We start from the raw sequence: 22,005 nt of genomic DNA on the forward strand, positions 1-22,005 counted from the left end.
CAATTTATATTGTTAAACTTTAAACCACACTCTCTGACTGACTGTCTTATGTGTAGCGTTTGTAAATCTTATGATCGCAACTAAATAAACTTTAAACCGACTGACTGATAGGGTTTACAGTAAATCTTATGATCACAACTAGCCTAATTAACTTTAAACCACACTCGCTGATGTGATGTGTAGGGTTTGTAAATCCAACCCTATAGACTGCATGCCTAATCTGAAAATAAAATTCATTCATAATAAGTTATTTTGATTGATGATGTTTGTAGTTTTCTAACACCCTCCATACTTCTCCATAAATGTACACAAAGCAATGGTTAACCCATTTTGACCTGAGATCAGATTCTCAAAATGTCTTCTACATCCTGACAGTTTTCTGAAAAAGCTGTTTCTATGCCAGTCGTTCTTCGATTTTTCAAAAATAGCAGACCTACAAGCTCGCTGTCTGCTATTGTCAGATTTTTTTTACATTTGAAAACTTGAAATGAGACATTCTGCATAATGATAATTTTCTACTTTTGGTACTTTAAGTACATTTTGATACCAATACTTTTGTACTTTTTTTTGTACTCAAGTACATTTAGAATTCCAGACTTTTACTATAGACCTTTACTGCAGTATTGATTATTGGCCCTCACATCTAGAGTTTGGGCCACTACGCGGCCCTCACACCTACGTCGTGACCAGATGTCAATGTTTTAGTTTTAGTATTTGAGTATGTCTGTGTCTTGAGCCGAATGTCAAACTCCCCCCAACAATGTACATCATACATTCTTCAACATACTGTCACAACAACTAAATACAGTTTTAATAACGGTCTACCAGGGGCAAGGCAATGGTTTTTGTTTAGTATATTTCAACTACAAGGCAATTCAATGTGCTTTACACAGAACACCAAGAAAAGGAAACACAATTATACAATGACATTAGGATGCATGTAACAAAATAAGTACAAAATTGCAACATATGCACATATTTGGATATGGGAGTCGGTGGCCAAAGCCGCCAATGGCAAAGTTCAAGCACCACTGATATGGCAACATAAGTTTTTCTGAAAATTGATTTAGAAGACATTTGTACTGTAGAATAGGCCTCCGGTCTTTATGGGTAAAAGATAGATTCCAGCGTCAGAGTGTTGAGAGGATGTCCACCATTACATGTCACTTCCTTTTATGCTTCTTGTTCCACTTGTCCAACTGCTGTCTGCGTTCCTTCAACAGCTGCCACACTGTGACACCAGCACCTGAGAAGACAGTGACGACAAGTAAAGGCCTATTCATAGACTGTTTTTTCGGTGCTGAGGTGACCACCGCTCCGGTGGTGAGGTGACCACCGGAGCTGAAATAACGTTGAGCGGTGGTGAGTAAAAACAGAGAGAAGGGCTGGAGCGGTGGCGGTGGTTTGCTCTTCACCGCGGCTCGTGACGTCATGTTGTAGTTCGGTGGTCACCTAACCACCGAAAATCCAGACTATGTATGAGCCTTTAGTTAAACATCTCTGTATGTACTTGTGCTCGTGACAAAACGTTCCGTCATATAAGCTTTATTATTGATATCAAACCGGATCCGTGGTTTTGACAAAACGCCCGACGTTCGGAGGTCTTTTCTGATTGCCCGGTGATCCCGATTGGAACATTGACGCTTTCTAGAGCAAGGATGGCCTCATTTTAGCTCGCTAGCATTGATGCTAACTATTTAGCATCTAAAATGGATCACACTAAAACCAAGTAGATCCGGGTCGCCAGTTCAAGCGTTGGCATTTGCGTCCACCAGGTGGCAGTGATACGGTTAAGTGTATGCTTGTTTTCTCCCTCTCCACCTGATGGAGAGGTAATAAATCTAGGCTCTTTATAGAACAACAGTTCCCTCTTTGTCACGTGTTTCCAGTTCAAATTTGCTGCTGATCCAATCAAACAAAGCTAGAGAAAATACATGTAAAACTTAACCCTACACAAGGGGTTAAGTTAAGTGTGTGTGTGTGTGTGTGTGTGTGTGTGTGTGTGTGTGTGTGTGTGTGTGTGTGTGTGTGTGTGTGTGTGTGTGTGTGTGTGCGCGTGCGTGTCAGTGTGTGCATGTGTCAGTGTGCGTGTCTCACCAACGGCGAGGATGGGTAGGTACATCTTCAGCAGCATGTGCAGGGGGAAGCCAGGGGACACGGGCTGCAGGGTCAGCTGGGTGTATGTGCTACTGTTGCTGGACGACTCCAGGTAGGGCAGCGCCTGGTACACCGTGATTCCTGGACGCCACGTCACACACAATGTCAGCACAGCAGTTAGGATGTGACAAAATGTCTACTGCTACGTATAGTCTCGCGTATAGCCAGACAACTATTCCACAATCTCCGAATGCTATATGGAGTCTGGAACTACACTACACCGGAATCCAAGTAAGGAAGCTAGCTGCCATTTTAAAATAGGCTATCTTTACATTTTTATTGTGTCGTTTCCTTTTCTGCTAAGCAACAAGCTATATCAGGGGTGGGCAACTGGCGGCCCCCACCTTCACTTAATGTGGCCCTCAGGTTAATGTCAGAATACTGATATAATATTGGTTTCAGCTGTTACTATTCCACAACATGCAAACATGACCCGCTGTTATTACTTCAGTCTAAATTAGTAGCTCATTGCTTCAACACAAGTATAATTAAAGGCATTTGAAATGACATAAAAATGTTAATTTTAGCACAAATTCAAGATTTCAATTCGAATATAGCAAAAATAGCCGATCTACAAGCTCAAAACGTGTCGCAGCGCGACGTGTTTTGAGCTTGTAGATCGGCTATTTTTCCTACGACAGTAATATATGGCCCTAGGGAGTGAGTGTGGAAATATAGTGGCCCTGATCTCCATCGTCAAAGTTGCCCAGCCCCGAGCTATATATTTTGTGTGTGTGTGTGTGTGTGGGGGGGGTCATCCCCCAGTTCAAATATGATTATTTTAGGGGTCCCCGGTTCAAATATGTTTTTTTTGGGGGGGGGGGGGGGGGGTCATTTGCAGTGGTGGAAAGTAACTAAGAAGATTTGAAGAAGAAGTACTGTATTTAACCCATTTTGACCTGAGATCAGATTCTAAAAATGTCTTCTACATCCTGACAGTTTTATGAAAAAGCTATGTATGTCAGTCGTTCTTCGATTTTTCAAAGATAGCAGACCTACAAGCTCGTAGCGCACCACTCGGTGGCACGTTACAATTGAATTACTTTTTTGGCCAAATATTACGTGAGAAAGAGTGTGATAATAGCCCATCTACAAGCTTATATTTCCAATGTGCATCTGTGGAACAGAGTCAAACTTCACTTGCAGAAAAATAGGGCTTCCAGGATGAACAACACAGCAAAACTAAACACAACACAGCTCTCACAGTATAATCCAAGTGCACTCTATCCAGTCATATCTATCTGCACTTCCAAAACAAACGCATTTTTCACTGAAACTTTGGATAACTTGGATAAACGACAGTTTTGTGCACAAATGCTGAGTGCGTAGGCTCGCTCCTACCTTAGTGCATGATCCTATTTATCCTAAGTGTGTTAAACAGTGACGTTTGAGTGAAAATGTGTGTTTTCTAGTTTAGCAGTAGTACATTTTTTAAACGTTTTTTTTTGTGGCTTTCACCTTTTATTTTATATATTTTATGGAGGGACAGACAGTAGGCTGACAGGAAATGGGGAGAGAGATGGGGGGAAGACATGCAGTAAAGGCCGTTGGGATCGGGAGTCGAACCCGCGGCACACTGCCAGACTGGGTGCCTGGACCACTGAGCCATGGCCCAGGCCAGTAGTAGTACATTTTGCCATTGTTTTGCTGCCGTTAAATCCTGTTCTAATCCTATATCATTTGATTCATCAGGCATTTCTCGTAGTTTTTGGATCATCCATTCACCGTGAAGGAAGGAAGGCGAGAAAAACTAAAACATCTCCGTGAATCCCAAGGCTTCACAGGGTGAGTAATTGACAATGAAAAAGTAATGATGGGGTAAAAGTATTGCTTTAACCCATTTTGGGCGGGAACCCCTTTTGGTGTTTTAAACATGTTATAATTTAGCTATTGAAAAATAGCAGATCTACAAGCTCATAGGTCTGCTATTTTTGAAAAGTCGTGAGAATGTGGCGCAAATCTTTGAATATATATTTCAGAGCGAACATTTTTAACTAAAATATTCGCTTCTGGGGGGGTCCCTGGAACTACATATTTTGAGATGGGGGTCCGTGGCCCAATAGAGATAATTCTGAGGGTCCTTGACATGAAAAAGGTTGAGCACCACTGACATAGAAACATGGGTTTTTCAGAAAAAAGTTAGGATTTAGAAGCCTTTTTTTAATCGACCTCAGTCCAAAATGGGTTAAATGAATATGCAGTCAATTAATTCCCTGCCTGGCGCATGCACGCGCAGTCTAACGGCGCATGCACGCGCAGTCTAACGGCGCATGCATGCGCAGTCTAACGGCGCATGCATTCGCAGTCTAACGGCGCATGCATGCGCAGTCTAACGGCGCATGCATGCGCAGTCTAACGGCGCATGCACGCGCAGTCTAACGGCGCGTCATACCTTCTGTAATGACGGAGACGACGTAGAGAGGGATCCACAGAGTGTAGCGAGCCCACAGCAGGCCAAAGGAGGGCATTTTCATCACGCAGAGGAGTTGGTGAGGATACCTGAACACAGGGGGCAACACACTCCATACATTACATACGTTTACGATACTTTGGAAAGAAATATTATGAACTAAAATGCAGTGCTTCCCCTATGCATGCAACAGTGGCAGCCCACCACTGTTACTGGTGGTGGGGGGGGGGCTTCATTTCGATCTCCCGACTGAATAATTGTGTCCTAATGTGTGATTTGTGCAACGGTGTCACCGGCGTCGTTTCCTAAGCGAACCCCCTCTTTGCAGCCATTGGTTGCCGTTTCTTGGTTGGACAAAAATCCTCTCTCCATCCACTACTACCGTTTCTTCGTATTGATATTCTGTGGTATTCAATTCTTATTCTAAACTTGGTGTCAGTCAAAAGGAACGTCTCAGGTGCAGGCTAGTGACTGATTGGGCATGACCAAAACAATTCAGGATGGTAAAAGAGTCTTTTACCATAACTTGTTTTGGTCACGTGTCTTTTAAAAAAGAGTCATCATAGTAAAGTGACATACACGATTGTCATACGCAGTTGAAATACATCAGAAAGATGACTACTCTTAATATGTCTTTTACCATCCCGACTTGTTTTGGTCACGTGAGAAAATGTCTACAGCTGTACTGCATTCCATGTGATCGCGTTGATTGTTTTTGTGGGTTGCGTATAAAGATTGGCGTTCCAGCGTGTTCGCTTTAGTGTGAAGAAGAGCCCTGTGTGCTCCAAACGTCACGCAGATCATTCTGGTACGATAAAAGAATCATCCGTCGCATACTCGCATTGCAGCGCTCGGTGTAAAAGCATCTGTCGCTTTGGAGCGTTCGGTGTGCGGAGCGTTTCATTTTGTTCTTTCCTGTTCGTTGCTCAGCAAACTTAAGGGTTGGGGATGTGCATGTTGTTGCTCTCTTTTCATATTGCTTTCATTGGCTCGTTTAACCCATTTTGACCTGAGATCAGATTCTAAAAATGTCTTCTACATCCTGACAGTTTTCTGAAAAAGCTATGTTTCTATGTCAGTCGTTCTTCGATTTTTCAAAAAATAGCAGACCTACAAGCTCGTAGCGTGCCACTCGGTGGCGCGCTATGAGCTTGTAGATCTGCTATTTTTCAATAGCTAAAGCATAACATAATGCTAACACCAAAAGGGGTTCCCGACTTCCTGCCCAGAATGGATTAAGCCTATCTACTAAAATAGCCTGTCTACAAGCTCTCAAGCACTACAGAGCTTGTAGATCGGCTATTTTCACTGTGCAACATGCTGACTTCTATGGAATTCAAATGACTGAAATCTGTCGTGGCGACTGTAATCCATGTCGGGCCATTGATGGTCCACTGTCCATTTAGAAAAACACTGACTTCAGCTTTATGTTCACATCACTAAATGTTGACCAATGGACAGAATTGATTTTCCCTCGCTCATTTTCTCTGAAACCACGACGCTGTCCGTGGTTTTGACCAAACATCCGATGTTCGGATCCTATGCGTGAATTTTCACCGCATCGTGATCGCCATGTTACAGTTTCTGGCGAAAGATAAACATTGTGAGCTAATGCTCACTATTAGCCGTTTCTTCCTCTCTCTCTGTCTGCAAGGCCGGGAGACCAGACGTAAAATGAGTAGTAATCCAGTCATTTCCAAGCTAACTGCCTACCTCCAATGACCACTAGGCGGCAGTCAAAGTGGATCGTGGACCACAGCAGTAAGGAGTTGGGTACACACCTCAACCAGTGGCGTGCACAGACATTTAGAGGGGCAGGTGCTCAAGTTAAAAAAGGGCACCTTGTGCAGCGCGTGGAACCGGCCGGTTGCCTTAATCCATTTTGGGGCGGGAACCCCTTTTGGTGTTAGCATTATGTTATGCTTTAGCTATTGAAAAATAGCAGATCTACAAGCTCATAGCGCGCCACCGAGTGGCGCGCTATGAACTTGTAGGTCTGCTATTTTTGAAAAATCAAAAAAAAGAAAGAAAAAAAAAAGTTTATTTATTTTTTTATTTTTTTAAAGGGCACATTGCCAAAAGGGCAGGGGGTGCTCTAGCACCCCCTAGTGTCTATCTGTGCACGCCACTGACCTCAACAGGTCGAGGATGTTCCACAGCATGAACTGGACACACACAATTGGACTGCTCTGCAGGTCTTCTAGGCCGATGATCACCAGGAACAGCAACAGGTTCCTCTCCACCACCTGCAAGGTGGAAAAGACAACACCGTATTCATTAACCCATTTTGGGGCGGGAACCCCTTTGTGTTTTAAACATTATATTTTAGCTATTGAAAAATAGCAGATCTACAAGCTCGTAGCGCGGCACCGAGTGCCGCGCTACGAGCTTGTAGGTCTGCTATTTTTGAAAAATCGTGAAAATGTGCCTCAAATCTTTGAATATATATTCTTTCAGAGTTTCAGTTTTAAACTCAAATCTTTGCTTCTGGGGGGGGGGGGGGGGGGGTCCCTGGAACAACATATTTTCGGCATATTACATATAATTTTTGGGATCCTTGACATGAAATATTGAGAACCACTGAGAAAAAAATACATTTAAAATTTTTTTTTTTTTAAAATTTCGACATCAGGCCTAAATGGGTTAAGTAAAAACATTTAGTGCTTTTTCCACCACTGCTGTATCACACTTGGACCAGGCTTTAAAGACTGTCTCTTAAGGAGGACAGGGTATAGACCATACACACTTGGACCAGGCTTTAAAGACTGTCTCTTAAGGAGGACAGGGTATAGACCATACACACTTGGACCAGGCTTTAAAGACTGTCTCTTAAGGAGGACAGGGTATAGACCATACACACTTGGACCAGGCTTTAAAGACTGTCTCTTAAGGAGGACAGGGTATAGACCATACACACTTGGACCAGGCTTTAAAGACTGTCTCTTAAGGAGGACAGGGTATAGACCATACACACTTGGACCAGGCTTTAAAGACTGTCTCTTAAGGAGGACAGGGTATAGACCATACACACTTGGACCAGGCTTTAAAGACTGTCTCTTAAGGAGGACAGGGTATAGACCATACACACTTGGACCAGGCTTTAAAGACTGTCTCTTAAGGAGGACAGGGTATAGACCATACACACTTGGACCAGGCTTTAAAGACTGTCTCTTAAGGAGGACAGGGTATAGACCATACACACTTGGACCAGGCTTTAAAGACTGTCTCTTAAGGAGGACAGGGTATAGACCATACACACTTGGACCAGGCTTTAAAGACTGTCTCTTAAGGAGGACAGGGTATAGACCATACACACTTGGACCAGGCTTTAAAGACTGTCTCTTAAGGAGGACAGGGTATAGACCATACACACTTGGACCAGGCTTTAAAGACTGTCTCTTAAGGAGGACAGGGTATAGACCATACACACTTGGACCAGGCTCTTAAGGAGGACAGGGTTTTACACAGATCAATACACACTTGGACCAGGCTTTAAAGACTGTCTCTTAAGGAGGACAGGGTATAGACCATACACACTTGGACCAGGCTTTAAAGACTGTCTCTTAAGGAGGACAGGGTATAGACCATACACACTTGGACCAGGCTTTAAAGACTGTCTCTTAAGGAGGACAGGGTATAGACCATACACACTTGGACCAGGCTTTAAAGACTGTCTCTTAAGGAGGACAGGGTATAGACCATACACACTTGGACCAGGCTTTAAAGACTGTCTCTTAAGGAGGACAGGGTATAGACCATACACACTTGGACCAGGCTTTAAAGACTGTCTCTTAAGGAGGACAGGGTATAGACCATACACACTTGGACCAGGCTTTAAAGACTGTCTCTTAAGGAGGACAGGGTATAGACCATACACACTTGGACCAGGCTTTAAAGACTGTATCTTAAGGAGGACAGGGTATAGACCATATACACTTGGACCAGGCTTTAAAGACTGTCTCTTAAGGAGGACAGGGTATAGACCATACACACTTGGACCAGGCTTTAAAGACTGTCTCTTAAGGAGGACAGGGTATAGACCATACACACTTGGACCAGGCTTTAAAGGAGGACAGGGTTTTACACAGATCAATACACACTTGGACCAGGCGAGGTATGAGCCTGCTCTGCTCGATCTCGTCAGCGATGTGGAACAGCTCCAGCACGGACAGCATCTGGCAGAGAGTCATCACCACCCCGACGGCATAGAAGGTGTCTGCCAACGCGCCTGCAAAACAACGACAACAACAACATGAATGAACCAGGAACACGGCCTGCGTGCCCGAAACGCGTTTGTTTCTCTAGACTGCTCGTGATGAAATAAAGAAACTCAAACTTTATTAAGAGAGTCGCGAATACAAGCGGCCAAAATGAGTTTTCTTTCGACGGGTGGCTGGCATCTCCCTTAGAGATAGGGTGAGAAGTTCAGTCACACGAGAGAGACTCTGAGTAGAACCGCTGCTCCTTCGCCTGGAAAGGAGCCAGCTGAGGTGGTTCGGGCCTCTGGTTAGGATGCCTCTCGGGCGCCTCCCTAGGGAGGTCCTCGACGCACGTCCCACTGGGAGGAGACCCCGGGGCAGACCAAGGTGCAGTTGGAGGAAACACATCGACTCACTGGCCTTGGAATGTCTCGGAATCCCCCAGGAGGAAGTCACTAATGTTGCTCTGGAGAGGGAAGTCTGGAGCACTCTGGTGGAGCTGTTGCCCCCGCGACCCGACTACGGATAAGCGGTTGAAGATGGATGGATATTCCCCTTTTTCCATTGATCTTCAAGAATCTGCACCCATCAGCTACAGAGACTCAACTTGACTCCCTGAGTAGAGAGCGCCTTCACCTATGACGGTTTTGTTGTTCTGAACCAGGAACACTACATGTCTGTAAAGCTCTCAATAGTCTCGCACCTAACTACCTCCATGACTACCTGCATAGTCCCAAACCTTCCTACCTCCATTGACTGCCTGCCTAGATATGTCCCTGACTGCCTGTCTAGATATGTCCCAAACCTTCCTACCTCTATGACTGCCTGTCTAGATATGTCCCAAACCTTCCTACCTCTGACTGCCTGCCTAGATATGTCCCTGACTGCCTGTCTAGATATGTCCCAGACCTTCCTACCTCTGACTGCCTGCCTAGATATGTCCCTGACTGCCTGTCTAGATATGTCCCAAACCTTCCTACCTCCATTGACTGCCTGCCTAGATATGTCCCTGACTGCCTGTCTAGATATGTCCCAAACCTTCCTACCTCTATGACTGCCTGTCTAGATATGTCCCAAACCTTCCTACCTCTATGACTGCCTGTCTAGATACAGATTCCCCCGAAATACCAGTATGTGTGTCCCAAGGAAGAATGTCTCACCTCGACCAAAGGAGAGGATCCTGGCGGTCATGTTTGCCAGAAGCCATGTGTGTCCACAGAACTGGAACAGGTTGTATGTGAACGAGTACGCACACCCGATGCTGAGCCTGTAGTGTGGAGACAAACAAACAATGCGTGGATTAAAGCTAAATGAAATGTCACCGCTGGAAAAAAATGCCAAAATGTGCCATTTGTGAAACGGTGCGAAAGGCCCCACCCACACTAGCACCGTTTTGCTAAACAATCAACACAATAGAGGGTATGTGCATGCATAAAGTGATAGGACTTTTCTGTTTGGATGTATGGACCGTCAACGCCAGAAAGTCGTTTTTTTTGCCACTAACAGTTAGGCGTTCTTCATAACTTCCGGGTATGATGATGTCACGCGCATACCCTCTACAGGTATATGTAAAATGATGATGTTTTAGTAATATTGTTTCTGCTGTTCTACATACTGCTGTGTGTGTGTGTGTGTGTGTGTGTGTGTGTGTGTGTGTGTGTGTGTGTGTGTGTGTGTGTGTGTGTGTGTGTGTGTGTGTGTGGCTGGTAAAAAAATGTCATTTTGGGCTCGTTTCCTTTCTTTATATGTTGATTTCCTGTTTTTTATAGAAGTGTATATTTGTACGTCGTTCTGATGAATTGAAAAAGGTGGACCCTGTTGTAAATAAGTGTAATGCTTAATCATGGATGGTCCACAGAGTAACCGTTTTTGTATTGACTTGTGCTTTCGTCTGAAATGTACCCATTCTTCATACTGTGAAATAAAAACATTCAATGAATCAAATGCTCTAAATCGTAAAAAATAATAACCGAAAATAGCCTGTCTACAAGCTCTCAATGCATGACGCATTGAGAGCTTGTAGATCGGCTATTCTCACTGCACTACATGCTTCCTTAGGATACATGCTGGCGTCTATGGAATCCAAATGACTGCAATCAGTCGTGGCGACTGACGACTTTAAACCATGCATACACAGTTAGGCATGTAACGATATATCATCAATCGAAAATCGATAAAAACTGGTAACAATTTACATCACGATAAAATCGCAATTTGAATCATGGTGCAAACAGAGGGCGCGTAAAAAAGAGAAGAAAATACAGGATCTTTGTAATATAATTGATTTTTTTTTTTTAAGTAATTTGCTACTGTATTGAAAAGAGTATAAGAGAAGAACATTAAAAGAGAAAGGAAATACTGGATATGTCTAAGAGAAATAATGATAAGATAAATGATAAGATAGTTCATTATTATTATTAATATACTAGTCCATACCAAATCCCTACCCCTCTATCTCTCTCATCATGCATGATTCACATCACAATCACATTACCCTCCAACTAATTAATTGGAACACCACGCCCTGACCTATGGCCAAACATTCCTTGTGCATCGGGAAATGTTGCAACCCGTAATGTTTTGCTGTGGTCACTGCACGGTCACAAGTAAAGCCCGCAGCGCTCAGAACATGTACGAATGCAAATTATAAAGGTGCTTATCCGCTTGCACTACATGTTAAGAAGACGAGCGGCGTGTTTGCGCAATGTATTAGTCCATAGTTGTCTATAAAGAAGTGCTTTAATCTAGACTGTGGTCGAACGCAATTTCCCCCCTTGTTTACTTCCCGTTTACATTGAGCGTAATTCCGGCTTTCACCGGATGCACTAACGCCCATTGAGAACTGGATCCCGACAGAATATCGGTCACAGACGGGATTTAAACACTTCTATATTGAGAACTACGGACTAATACATTATACAAGCACCCCGTAGGCCTCTCTGACGTTTGGGGCAACAGGGTAAGCATCTTATATTTTTGCAGTTTGTACATGTTCGGAGCTAAAGGACTCCGCTGGTGTCCCCGCAGTGACCACAGGGGCGAGAGCGCTAACATCTCTCGTAGATATGAACATGTCAAAATCGATCAAATACATCTACGAGACGAGTCTTTATTTTCCCGACATGTCATGAAGTTTTGAACTCATTGTTGTTGTAAACAACTTATTAGCTTAAGCTATCATCGAGGTACTAAACAGTACACATATTTTCCTAGCCGCAATTTGCAACTCTAGATTCTTTTATAATGGGATGAATCTAGAGTTGCAATACCCTCCATTGACTCCCCACTCATCATTTTGCGTTTGCGATCTGCTAGTCTTTAACGACGTTAAACTCACCAACATTGCAGCTGTAGTCCAAGCTTGAATTATTCTCTTTCAATCTGCAAAGCTTGTTTTTCATAAAAATCCCCCGTAGACATGTTATGAGCTACTTTCTGTCAAGAAGAAGAAATGTTTGGAAGCGCTCGTTTGTATTAAGGGGTCGCGCTGCTGCCTCCTGCATTATGTGCAAATGCGAAACAGATGCATGCAGGGACGTTCAGTGATTTACGACGAGCGCTTCCAAACTCCAGCACTTAGAAAAAGAATCACTTGCACAGAATTTCTTGACAGAAAGTAGCTCATAACATGTCTACGGGGGATTTTTATGAAAAACAAGCTTTGCAGATTGAAAGAGAATAATTCAAGCTTGGACTACAGCTGCAATGTTGGTGAGTTTAACGTCGTTAAAGACTAGCAGATCGCAAACGCAAAATGATGAGTGGGGAGTCAATGGAGGGTATTGCAACTCTAGATTCATCCCATTATAAAAGAATCTAGAGTTGCAAACTTGCAAATTGCGGCTAATATTTTCCAAGACTTACCTACTCATTTTTGTTATTATTATTTCAGAGCGAAATCACCACAAAAAGCTGCAAAAAAACGGTGTTTTCCGTTCCTTCCTTTAATCACAGCATCGTGTTAACTTCTAGAAAGAAGAAGTCCTGCTCCAGCTCCACATCATCTGACTGAGCGAAACAAGTAAATGTTTGACTTATAGTTTGTGAGCAGTGAACGATGCATCACACACACAGCAAACGGACAGTTAGCGGGTCGGCTGAGCTGGCCTGGGCGCTTTTACCAAGGTGTTGGGCGATTTGAACGCTAGTGCTACCGTGGCATGACCGTGTCATTACCTGATGAGTGATAAGAGAAGTTTGTTGTTTTTCAGACAGCTATTAGGCTTGTTGTGCTGCTGCTAAGTAATAACACGACGTTCACTTCATTCATCATTGCACTTATCCATCTCATAGATCCATCTGCGTACTAACGTTATCACCAGTGTTGGCAGATTTTGAGAGAGAAACAAGCAACCAATCTACGCTATTTTCAAAGAAATCCTTGTAGGCTATGGTGAAAGAGGGGTGGACGGGTGTGGACTGGAGTGGTCCCTGGTAGTGGTAAAGTCTGCAGATTATTTGGTGGTCATTGGCTTGAAAACGTTTGAGAAAACTGGTTTAAACAACATTATGAAGCCCAAATAAACAACCATAGAAACAAGCAAAGCCCCAGAAAATGAAGCCCAATATCGCTTATAATAAGCGGACATGGCAACAGTGGTTTTCGTAGCAGTTTAGCCCAATCCCATAGCCTGTGGGTACACCGTAACCATGACAACATCCTTTTGAAGCACCAGCTGCACCCACCAGCGAACTGTGGCAACAGATCCCATAGGCCGAACAGCTTCGTTGTTGACCATAGACTGTATTGTTGACACAAAAATGCTAAAACCAGGTCCATTGTTTAGGTATGATGCAGATGACTAACGTTCTCCTTGATTTATGATGCAGATGACTAACGTTCTCCTTGATTTAGGTAACCGTTGAGTTAATACTAATAATCTCACTTCTCAGAGAAAATATGTTAATTCAATTTCCATCAGAAAAATATGAAAACGCTGACGTTGTCTGTTTTAGCACGTAGAAGCTGGGTGGGCGTGTCTCAACTTGACCGTGACGTAGCCCTGATCTCGCTGTGAGGCGTTGCCATGGTTTTTACCTATGGAAAGCAGTTTAATGTGACGTGTCTTGTTGATGGAGTTCGATGTTACCATGGTTTCCACTTAGTTTTTGTTGATTATGATTCACTTAAAAAGGCAAGTGGCAGAATACCATAACTCATTATGAAATCAGCAGCTGTATGTTAAGAGGTTTACACTAGCACCTTAACCCAGCTGGCACAAGACGTCTACATGACGTTAGGATAACGTTGTACTCCAACGTTGGATGACCATTGTTTTTTGGTTGGATATGAAAGTTGACATAAAAACCTAACGTTGGTCTGACATCATAAACTAACGTTGGTTTGACATCATAAACTAACGTTGGTTTGACGTAAATCTCTGAGGTTATGTAGACGTTGATTATAGGTCCGGCTCCCAACGTTGGATATTAGTTGTATTTTGGTTGGATATGAAAGTTTGATTGACGTCATAACCCAACGTTGGTCTGACATCAAAACCTAACGTTGGTTTGACATCATAAACTAACATAGGTTTGACGTCAATCTCTGAGGTTATGTAGACGTTGATTATAGGTCCGGCTCCCAACGTTGGATATTAGTTGTATTTTGGTTGGATATGAAAGTTTGATTGACGTCATAACCCAACGTTTGTCTGACATCAAAACCTAACGTTGGTTTGACGTCAATCTCTGATGTTATGTAGACGTTGATTATAGGTCGGGCTCCCAACATTGGATATTAGTTGTATTTTGGTTGTAAATTAAAGTTTTATTGACGTCATAACCCAACGTTGGTCTGACATCATAAACTAACGTTGGTTTGACGTCAATCTCTGAGGTTATGTAGACGTTGATTATAGGTCCGACTCTTAACATTGGATATTAGTTGTATTTTAGTTGAAAATTAATTTGATTGATGTCATAAACCAACATTGGTTTGACGTCAACATCTGATGTTATCTATACGTTGGATATAAGTAAGAATTGTATTGCTGTCAAAACCCAATTAGGTTGACATAAATGCCCAAATTTGGACAGATGTTGCATGTTGGTTGTAAAACAACAGATGGCCGTCAAAACCCAAAGTTAGCCTTACATCAACTTCCAACATTAGACAGCCATGAGAAAAGAATAAAGTTAAGACAATTCACAATATAAATCAAGACAGATTTATTAAACCACTTAATGGTTCTCAAAAATAGCAATTCACAGGCACCATTTCAAAACAAATTTCACAGCCTCCTGGGAAAAACAAAATCACAGCCTGTCTGTCAATGGCAGACGTAAATGGGTCTAACCATTATTTTAACCCATTCTGGGCGGGAACCCCTTTGCGTTTTAAGCGTACGAAAAATAGGTGCAAATCTTTTTAACCCATTCTGGGCGGGAACCCCTTTGCATTTTAAGCGTACGAAAAATAGGTGCAAATCTTTGAACATATATTTCAGAGCGAACATTTTTAACTAACATATTTGCATCTGGGGGGTCCCTGGAACAACATATTTTGAGATGGGGGTCTGTGGCCCAATAGAGATAATTCTGGGGGTGCTTGACATGAAAAAGGTTGAGCACAACAGACATAGAAACATGGGTTTTTCAGAAAACTATTAGGATTTAGAAGCCTTTTTTTTTAAATAGACAGTCCAAACAAAACAAAACTGTAGCTGTTGAAAAATAGGAGTCCCTTGAACAACATATTTTCAGACGGCCAAATACGCCTACATATTTTTTGGGTCCTTGACATGAAAACGATGGAGCACCACTGAAAATACTGTCAAGACATAGAAGACATTTGTAGAATCACCTTCAGGCATCAATGGGTTAAATTCAATAATAGCAATATAAGTTTTTCGCAACATTGTTGCGAGACCTGGGACCCGCGAAACACATCCCAGGCTTCATACACACATAAAGAACTGTTGTGTGCTCTGCCTGTGTTTCATGGCCGCCTCAATGCTTTTCCAATGGAAGTCACGTGGTTTGACCAAACACTTGTTTGATGCGGGGGAGGGGGGCAATCAAACACAAAAAACAATGACCTTGTTATTCAGTTATTCGAGTGACAATCAATCATGTAAGCGTTACAATTCAGAGAAGATTGACTACTGCCAAGTTAAAGAACATACCATATTCTGGATAAAGCCTTTTTTTCTTCTGTCTTTTTCCAGAAGGTTCTTCACCACCAGCTTCTGCAGCACTGGTGAGATCGTAATCTTCACATGCTTGGAAGTCATCTATCAATCAAACAGAGGCAAGGCAATGGTTGTCAATGCATAACATATGCACAAGTTGGCACGTTAATGAAGACAAAGTGCACATAATAGATGCAACTACCAACCTGAGCGCATCTTCTCTTTTATGAGGCGAAACTGACGCCAGCCACTTTTTGGTTCTCGTCGTTCCGTCATGCGTTTCTTGGCATTTGGGACAGCTGGCCAAAACAGTTTCATATGTTCAAAGTCCATCCATTACAACTGTAACTCCCTCCGAGCACAAACAGACACAATGTGGTTTCCTTGAAACTGATTTATTGGAAGGTGCCTTCTTGCCCTCCCAATCCACCGTGAAAACTAAACAAACAATAAAACAAGCACGTACAATTAACATAAATGACATGCACAGCATGTAGATGCAAACATTTCACATGAGTAAAATACAGACAAAACAAACAACAAATACCTCGTTGGCTGCGTGCATAACAAAGGGGGAATACTCTCCAGTCTTCTTATAACCTTTTCTTAGACAGTCTCTTATGACCTTTACTTCTTGTAACTTTAAAGTCTTTGTGTGACCATGACCAGTGTAAACGGAGCTGGCAGAGCTGCTGCTTCTAGCTGCTTCTAGCTGCGGCTTGATTGCATACACAAAACTCCTGTGTACCAATTGACGTGAGAGCAGACCAAACGAGACACAGAATATGACGTTGACTCTTCAAAATAAAAGCATTACAACAACTTGACATGAAATAATGTTTTAACATGAATGTAACTATTAACTATGAACTTCTTAATTATGCACTTGTACACTTAGAAAGATAATAAACAATTATGAACTTATTTTAACCTTATTATGAACTTTGTCTTAGAGAAATAAAGCAAACTATATCCCCTATAGTGGCAACAGTTACAACAACAACTTGAGACAAATACATGAAATAATGTTTTAAATGTGACTTAATTATGAACTTCTTCATTATGAACTTGTACCTTTTAGGAATAAAGCAAACTATATCACCTATAGTGGCAACAGTTACAATATGAATGTGTTTAAATGCCAGTGTAGCTGGTTCACACACACACACACACACACACACACACACACACACACACACACACACACACACACACACACACACACACACACACACACACACACACACACACACAATGCAGCAGGCATTAGACAACCTGACAGCCACCAACCTGGCAACCCTGAATGAGCCAGTCAGCTGCCAGTCTCTGGTGTGTGTGTGAGAGAGAGTCCTGTACTGTTAAAACAAACTCTACCCTAACGTCAGTAAAAAGTACATTAAAACACTTTTTCCTTTCCAAAACAAACACAACGTACATTATGACAATATTTCACCCTTTGCATTGGTAAAATAGACTTTTTCTTTTTTTGTCTTCCCTTCCAAAAAAAGAAAAAAGATAAAATTACCCCAAATCCATGGTTAAGAGTATTCCACGATGGCTCAGTGGTTCTGGCAGTTGCTGATGGTGTGAGAGGACGCTGGTTCGAGACAGTCAACAAGTCTGCAGTCAAGATTCGTGACCTCGGACCAAGGACTAAGGATCCAGAATGAATAAATCAAAATAAATCAGTCTTTACCTTTTGGTCAAGTAAATGTACTATTGGAATGTATGTTGGCGGACGTAATCCAAGATAATCCACTCTGTCAACTTGTAACAGTCAGCAGTGCCAGTTGTTGCCACAGGGTGGTGCACTGCTCCCTTTTGTTTTGCTTTGTGTAGAAGATCTGACGCAATTCCACCTCTTGCTATAGATAGACATGACATGACATGATGTGTGTCAAACAATTGTCACACATGGATGGATGATTAGCCGTGTTTATTTATTTATTTCCGGGGGGAATGAATGAATGAATGACTAACCCTGTAAAACCCGGATTAATTTCTACTTGCAAAAAAACGATATCAACCTTACTACTACTTTACTACTACTAGGATTTATCAGAGGAAATAATGTAAAATAAATTATATATATTTTTTTTGCACATTTATAATAATTATTAAATTAATAATAATAAATTATATATTTACATTTGGGGGACATCTTTCACAATAATAAGGATAAATCCAAATAAATCACACTTTACCTTTTAGTCAAAGGACTGAGATAAATAAAAAATAAATCACACTTTACCTTTTAGTCAACAAGTCAAAAGTCAAGACAAGGACTAAGGACTAAGGATAAATCAATCCCGGCCCCTCCATAGGGCCGGGGGTCCGCCGGGGGTCCGCGGAGGGGGTCCGCGGGGGTCCCCGGCCCTATCTCGGCCGTCCCTTGTCCGTTTCGGACGGGGGGAATCTAGTTCGAACCGGGCCGCCGTCCCGGACGCGCTCCCGGGGCTCTCGCGGTAGCAATAGTTGGAAATGTCACGTCCACCAAGGGGAAACCTTGACCAGGCTATGGTGAGTATGCCAGTATGGCCACTATATGCGTGTACTATGTTGGCAGCAGTGCTCCGTTCACGTTTGTTTATTATATTAGTGCTGTCTGCCGTGATACCTGGCTTAATATGGTCAATACTGAATCAGTCTAAAATATGCTTTGGCGCCCCCCCCCCCACCTCTTGCTATAGACAGACATGACTTGACATGATGTGTGTCAACAATCGTCACACATGGATGGATGATTATCCTTGTTTATTTATTTATTTCCGGGGGGAATGAATGAATGAATGAATGAATGAATGAATGAATAAATAAATAAATAAATAAATAAATAAATAAATAAATAAATAAATAAATACATGGATGGATGGATGGATGGATGGATGGATGGATGGATGGATAGATGGATGATGGATGGATGGATCATATTTCCGGGGGCATTTCACACACCTCACATTTTGCTTATGCAAATTAGTGGGCTGCGTCCCACCTGCTTTGTGGGTGTGGTTTCGACTACTTTGTGGGAGTGGCTTATGCAAATGAAGGGGCGTGGTTCCGGCTAGTTCGTGGGAGTGGCGTGGTATGCAAATGAAGGGGTGTGGTTCCGGCTACTTTGTGGGTTTGGCTTATGCAAATGAAGGGGAGTGGTATGCAAATGAAGGGCATGTTCCGGCTACTTTGTGGGATTAGTTTATGCAAATGAAGGTGCGTGGTATGCAAATGAAGGTCCGTGGTATGCAAATGAAGGGGCATGGTATGCAAATGAAGGGGAGTGGTATGCAAATGAAGGGCATGTTTCGGCTACTTTGTGGGATTAGTTTATGCAAATGAAGGGGCGTGGCATGCAAATTAAGGGGAGTGGTATGCAAATGAAGGTCCGTGGTATGCAAATGAAGGGGCATGGTATGCAAATGAAGGGGCGTGGTATGCAAATGAAGGGGAGTGGTATGCAAATGAAGGGCATGTTTCGGCTACTTTGTGGGATTAGTTTATGCAAATGAAGGGGCGTGGCATGCAAATTAAGGGGCATGGTATGCAAATGAAGGTGCGTGGTATGCACATTAAGGGGCATGGTATGCAAATGAAGGGGAGTGGTATGCAAATTAAGGGGCGTGGTATGCAAATGAAGGGGCATGGTTCCGGCTACTCTGTGGGATTAGTTTATGCAAATTAAGGTGTGTGGTATGCAAATGAAGGGGCGTGGTATGCAAATGAAGGGATATGGTATGCAAATGAAGGGGCGTGGTATGCAAATGAAGGGGCATGGTATGCAAATGAAGGGGAGTGGTATGCAAATGAAGGTGCGTGGTATGCAAATGAAGGGGCATGGTTCCGGCTACTTTGTGGAATTAGTTTATGCAAATGAAGGTGCGTGGTATGCAAATGAAGGTGCGTGGTATGCAAATGAAGGGGAGTGGTATGCAAATGAAGGGGCATGGTATGCAAATGAAGGGGCATGGTATGCAAATGAAGGGGAGTGGTATGCAAATGAAGGGGCGTGGTATGCAAATGAAGGGGCATGGTATGCAAATGAAGGGGAGTGGTATGCAAATGAAGGGCATGTTTCGGCTACTTTGTGGGATTGTTTTTATGCAAATGAAGGGGCGTGGCATGCAAATTAAGGGGAGTGGTATGCAAATGAAGGGGCATGGTATGCAAATTAAGGGGCATGGTATGCAAATGAAGGGGAGTGGTATGCAAATGAAGGGCATGTTCCGGCTACTTTGTGGGATTAGTTTATGCAAATGAAGGTGCGTGGTATGCAAATGAAGTGGAGTGGTATGCAAATTAAGGGGCATGGTATGCAAATGAAGGGGAGTGGTATGCAAATGAAGGGCATGTTCCGGCTACTTTGTGGGATTAGTTTATGCAAATGAAGGTGCGTGGTATGCAAATGAAGGTGCGTGGTATGCAAATGAAGGGGCATGGTATGCAAATGAAGGGGAGTGGTATGCAAATGAAGGGCATGTTTCGGCTACTTTGTGGGATTAGTTTATGCAAATGAAGGGGCGTGGCATGCAAATTAAGGGGAGTGGTATGCAAATGAAGGTCCGTGGTATGCAAATGAAGGGGCATGGTATGCAAATGAAGGGGCGTGGTATGCAAATGAAGGGGAGTGGTATGCAAATGAAGGGCATGTTTCGGCTACTTTGTGGGATTAGTTTATGCAAATGAAGGGGCGTGGCATGCAAATTAAGGGGCATGGTATGCAAATGAAGGTGCGTGGTATGCACATTAAGGGGCATGGTATGCAAATGAAGGGGAGTGGTATGCAAATGAAGGGCATGTTCCGGCTACTTTGTGGGATTAGTTTATGCAAATGAAGGTGCGTGGTATGCAAATGAAGGGGAGTGGTATGCAAATGAAGGGGCATGGTTCCGGCTACTTTGTGGGATTAGTTTATGCAAATGAAGGTGCGTGGCATGCAAATGAAGGTACGTGGTATGCAAATGAAGGTGCGTGGCATGCAAATGAAGGTACGTGGTATGCAAATGAAGGTGCGTGATATGCAAATGAAGGGGCATGGTATGCAAATGAAGGTGCGTGGTATGCAAATGAAGGGCGTGGCGACACCCACTAATTTGCATAAGCGACACCCACTAATTTGCATAGCCCTCACCCACAAAGTAGCCGAAACAACGCCCTTCACATTTTATAACCCACTCCCACAAAGTAGCGGGAACATACGTACATGTCCCCCACATGATGACGTACATGTTCCATTCGCGACGACGTACATGTTCCCTCCACGATGACGTACATGTTCCCTCCACGATGACGTACATGTTCCCGCCACGATGGCGTACATGTCCCCTTCACGATGACGTACATGTTCCCTTCACGATGGCGTACATGTTTCCTCCACGATGGCGTACATGTTCCCTCCATGATGACGTACATGTCCCCTCCACGATGACGTACATGTCCCCTTCACGATGACGTACATGTTCCCTACATGATGACGTACATGTTCCCGCCACGATGGCGTACATGTCCCCTTCACGATGACGTACATGTCCCCTTCACGATGACATACATGTTCCCGTCACGATGACGTACATGTTCCCTACATGATGACGTAAATGTTCCATCTACGACGACGTGCATGTTCCCTCCACGATGATGTACATGCTTCCTCCACGATGACGTACATGTTCCCTCCACGATGACGTACATGTTTCCTCCACGGTGACGTACATGTTCCCTCCACGATGACGTACATGTTCCCGCCACGATGGCGTACATGTTCCATCTACGACGACGTGCATGTCCCCTTCACGATGACGTACATGTTCCCTACATGATGACGTACATGTCCCCGCCACGATGGCATACATGTCCCCTTCACGATGACGTACATGTCCCCTTCACGATGACATACATGTTCCCGTCACGATGACGTACATGTTCCCTACATGATGACGTAAATGTTCCATCTACGACGACGTGCATGTTCCCTCCACGATGATGTACATGCTTCCTCCACGATGACGTACATGTTCCCTCCACGATGACGTACATGTTTCCTTCACGGTGACGTACATGTTCCCTCCACGATGACGTACATGTTCCCGCCACGATGGCGTACATGTTCCATCTACGA

At 43.3% G+C, this 22,005-nt stretch overlaps 1 protein-coding gene across 3 annotated transcripts; it reads right to left on the reverse strand.

Annotated features, from left to right (window-relative positions):
- Nucleotides 1-839: 839 nt before the first annotated feature.
- LOC306931705 (very-long-chain (3R)-3-hydroxyacyl-CoA dehydratase 4-like) lies at nt 840-16,603 on the reverse strand. 3 transcript variants are annotated; one of them, XM_079513272.1, is made up of 9 exons: nt 16,447-16,603; nt 16,106-16,198; nt 15,894-16,001; nt 9,927-10,033; nt 8,668-8,795; nt 6,701-6,813; nt 4,550-4,656; nt 2,098-2,238; nt 840-1,246 (listed from the first exon to the last, which is right to left on the reverse strand). In XM_079513272.1, exons 4-9 carry the CDS (start codon nt 9,955-9,957, stop codon nt 1,164-1,166), a joined length of 603 nt encoding a protein of 200 aa, XP_079369398.1. In that variant the 5' UTR covers nt 9,958-10,033; nt 15,894-16,001; nt 16,106-16,198; nt 16,447-16,603; the 3' UTR covers nt 840-1,163. The 3 variants fall into 3 exon arrangements, with proteins under 3 accessions (XP_079369398.1, XP_079369397.1, XP_079369396.1); XM_079513271.1 differs by having other exon boundaries at nt 16,106-16,337; XM_079513270.1 differs by lacking the exons at nt 15,894-16,001; nt 16,106-16,198; nt 16,447-16,603 and adding an exon at nt 12,631-12,955.
- Nucleotides 16,604-22,005: the final 5,402 nt, after the last annotated feature.

This window comes from Electrona antarctica (assembly GCF_951216825.1).
Source record: "Electrona antarctica genome assembly, chromosome: 10".
NCBI lineage: Eukaryota > Metazoa > Chordata > Actinopteri > Myctophiformes > Myctophidae > Electrona > Electrona antarctica.

Excerpts from the sequence above, each read along its gene's own strand:
- LOC306931705 (XM_079513270.1), bottom strand. Across the intron at positions 6,814-8,667 it reads TCATACCTCGCCTGGTCCAA|GTGGTGGAGAGGAACCTGTT; the intron begins GTGTGTATTGAT and ends TCCACCTTGCAG. Across the intron at positions 1,247-2,097 it reads CCTACCCATCCTCGCCGTTG|GTGCTGGTGTCACAGTGTGG; the intron begins GTGAGACACGCA and ends CTGTCTTCTCAG.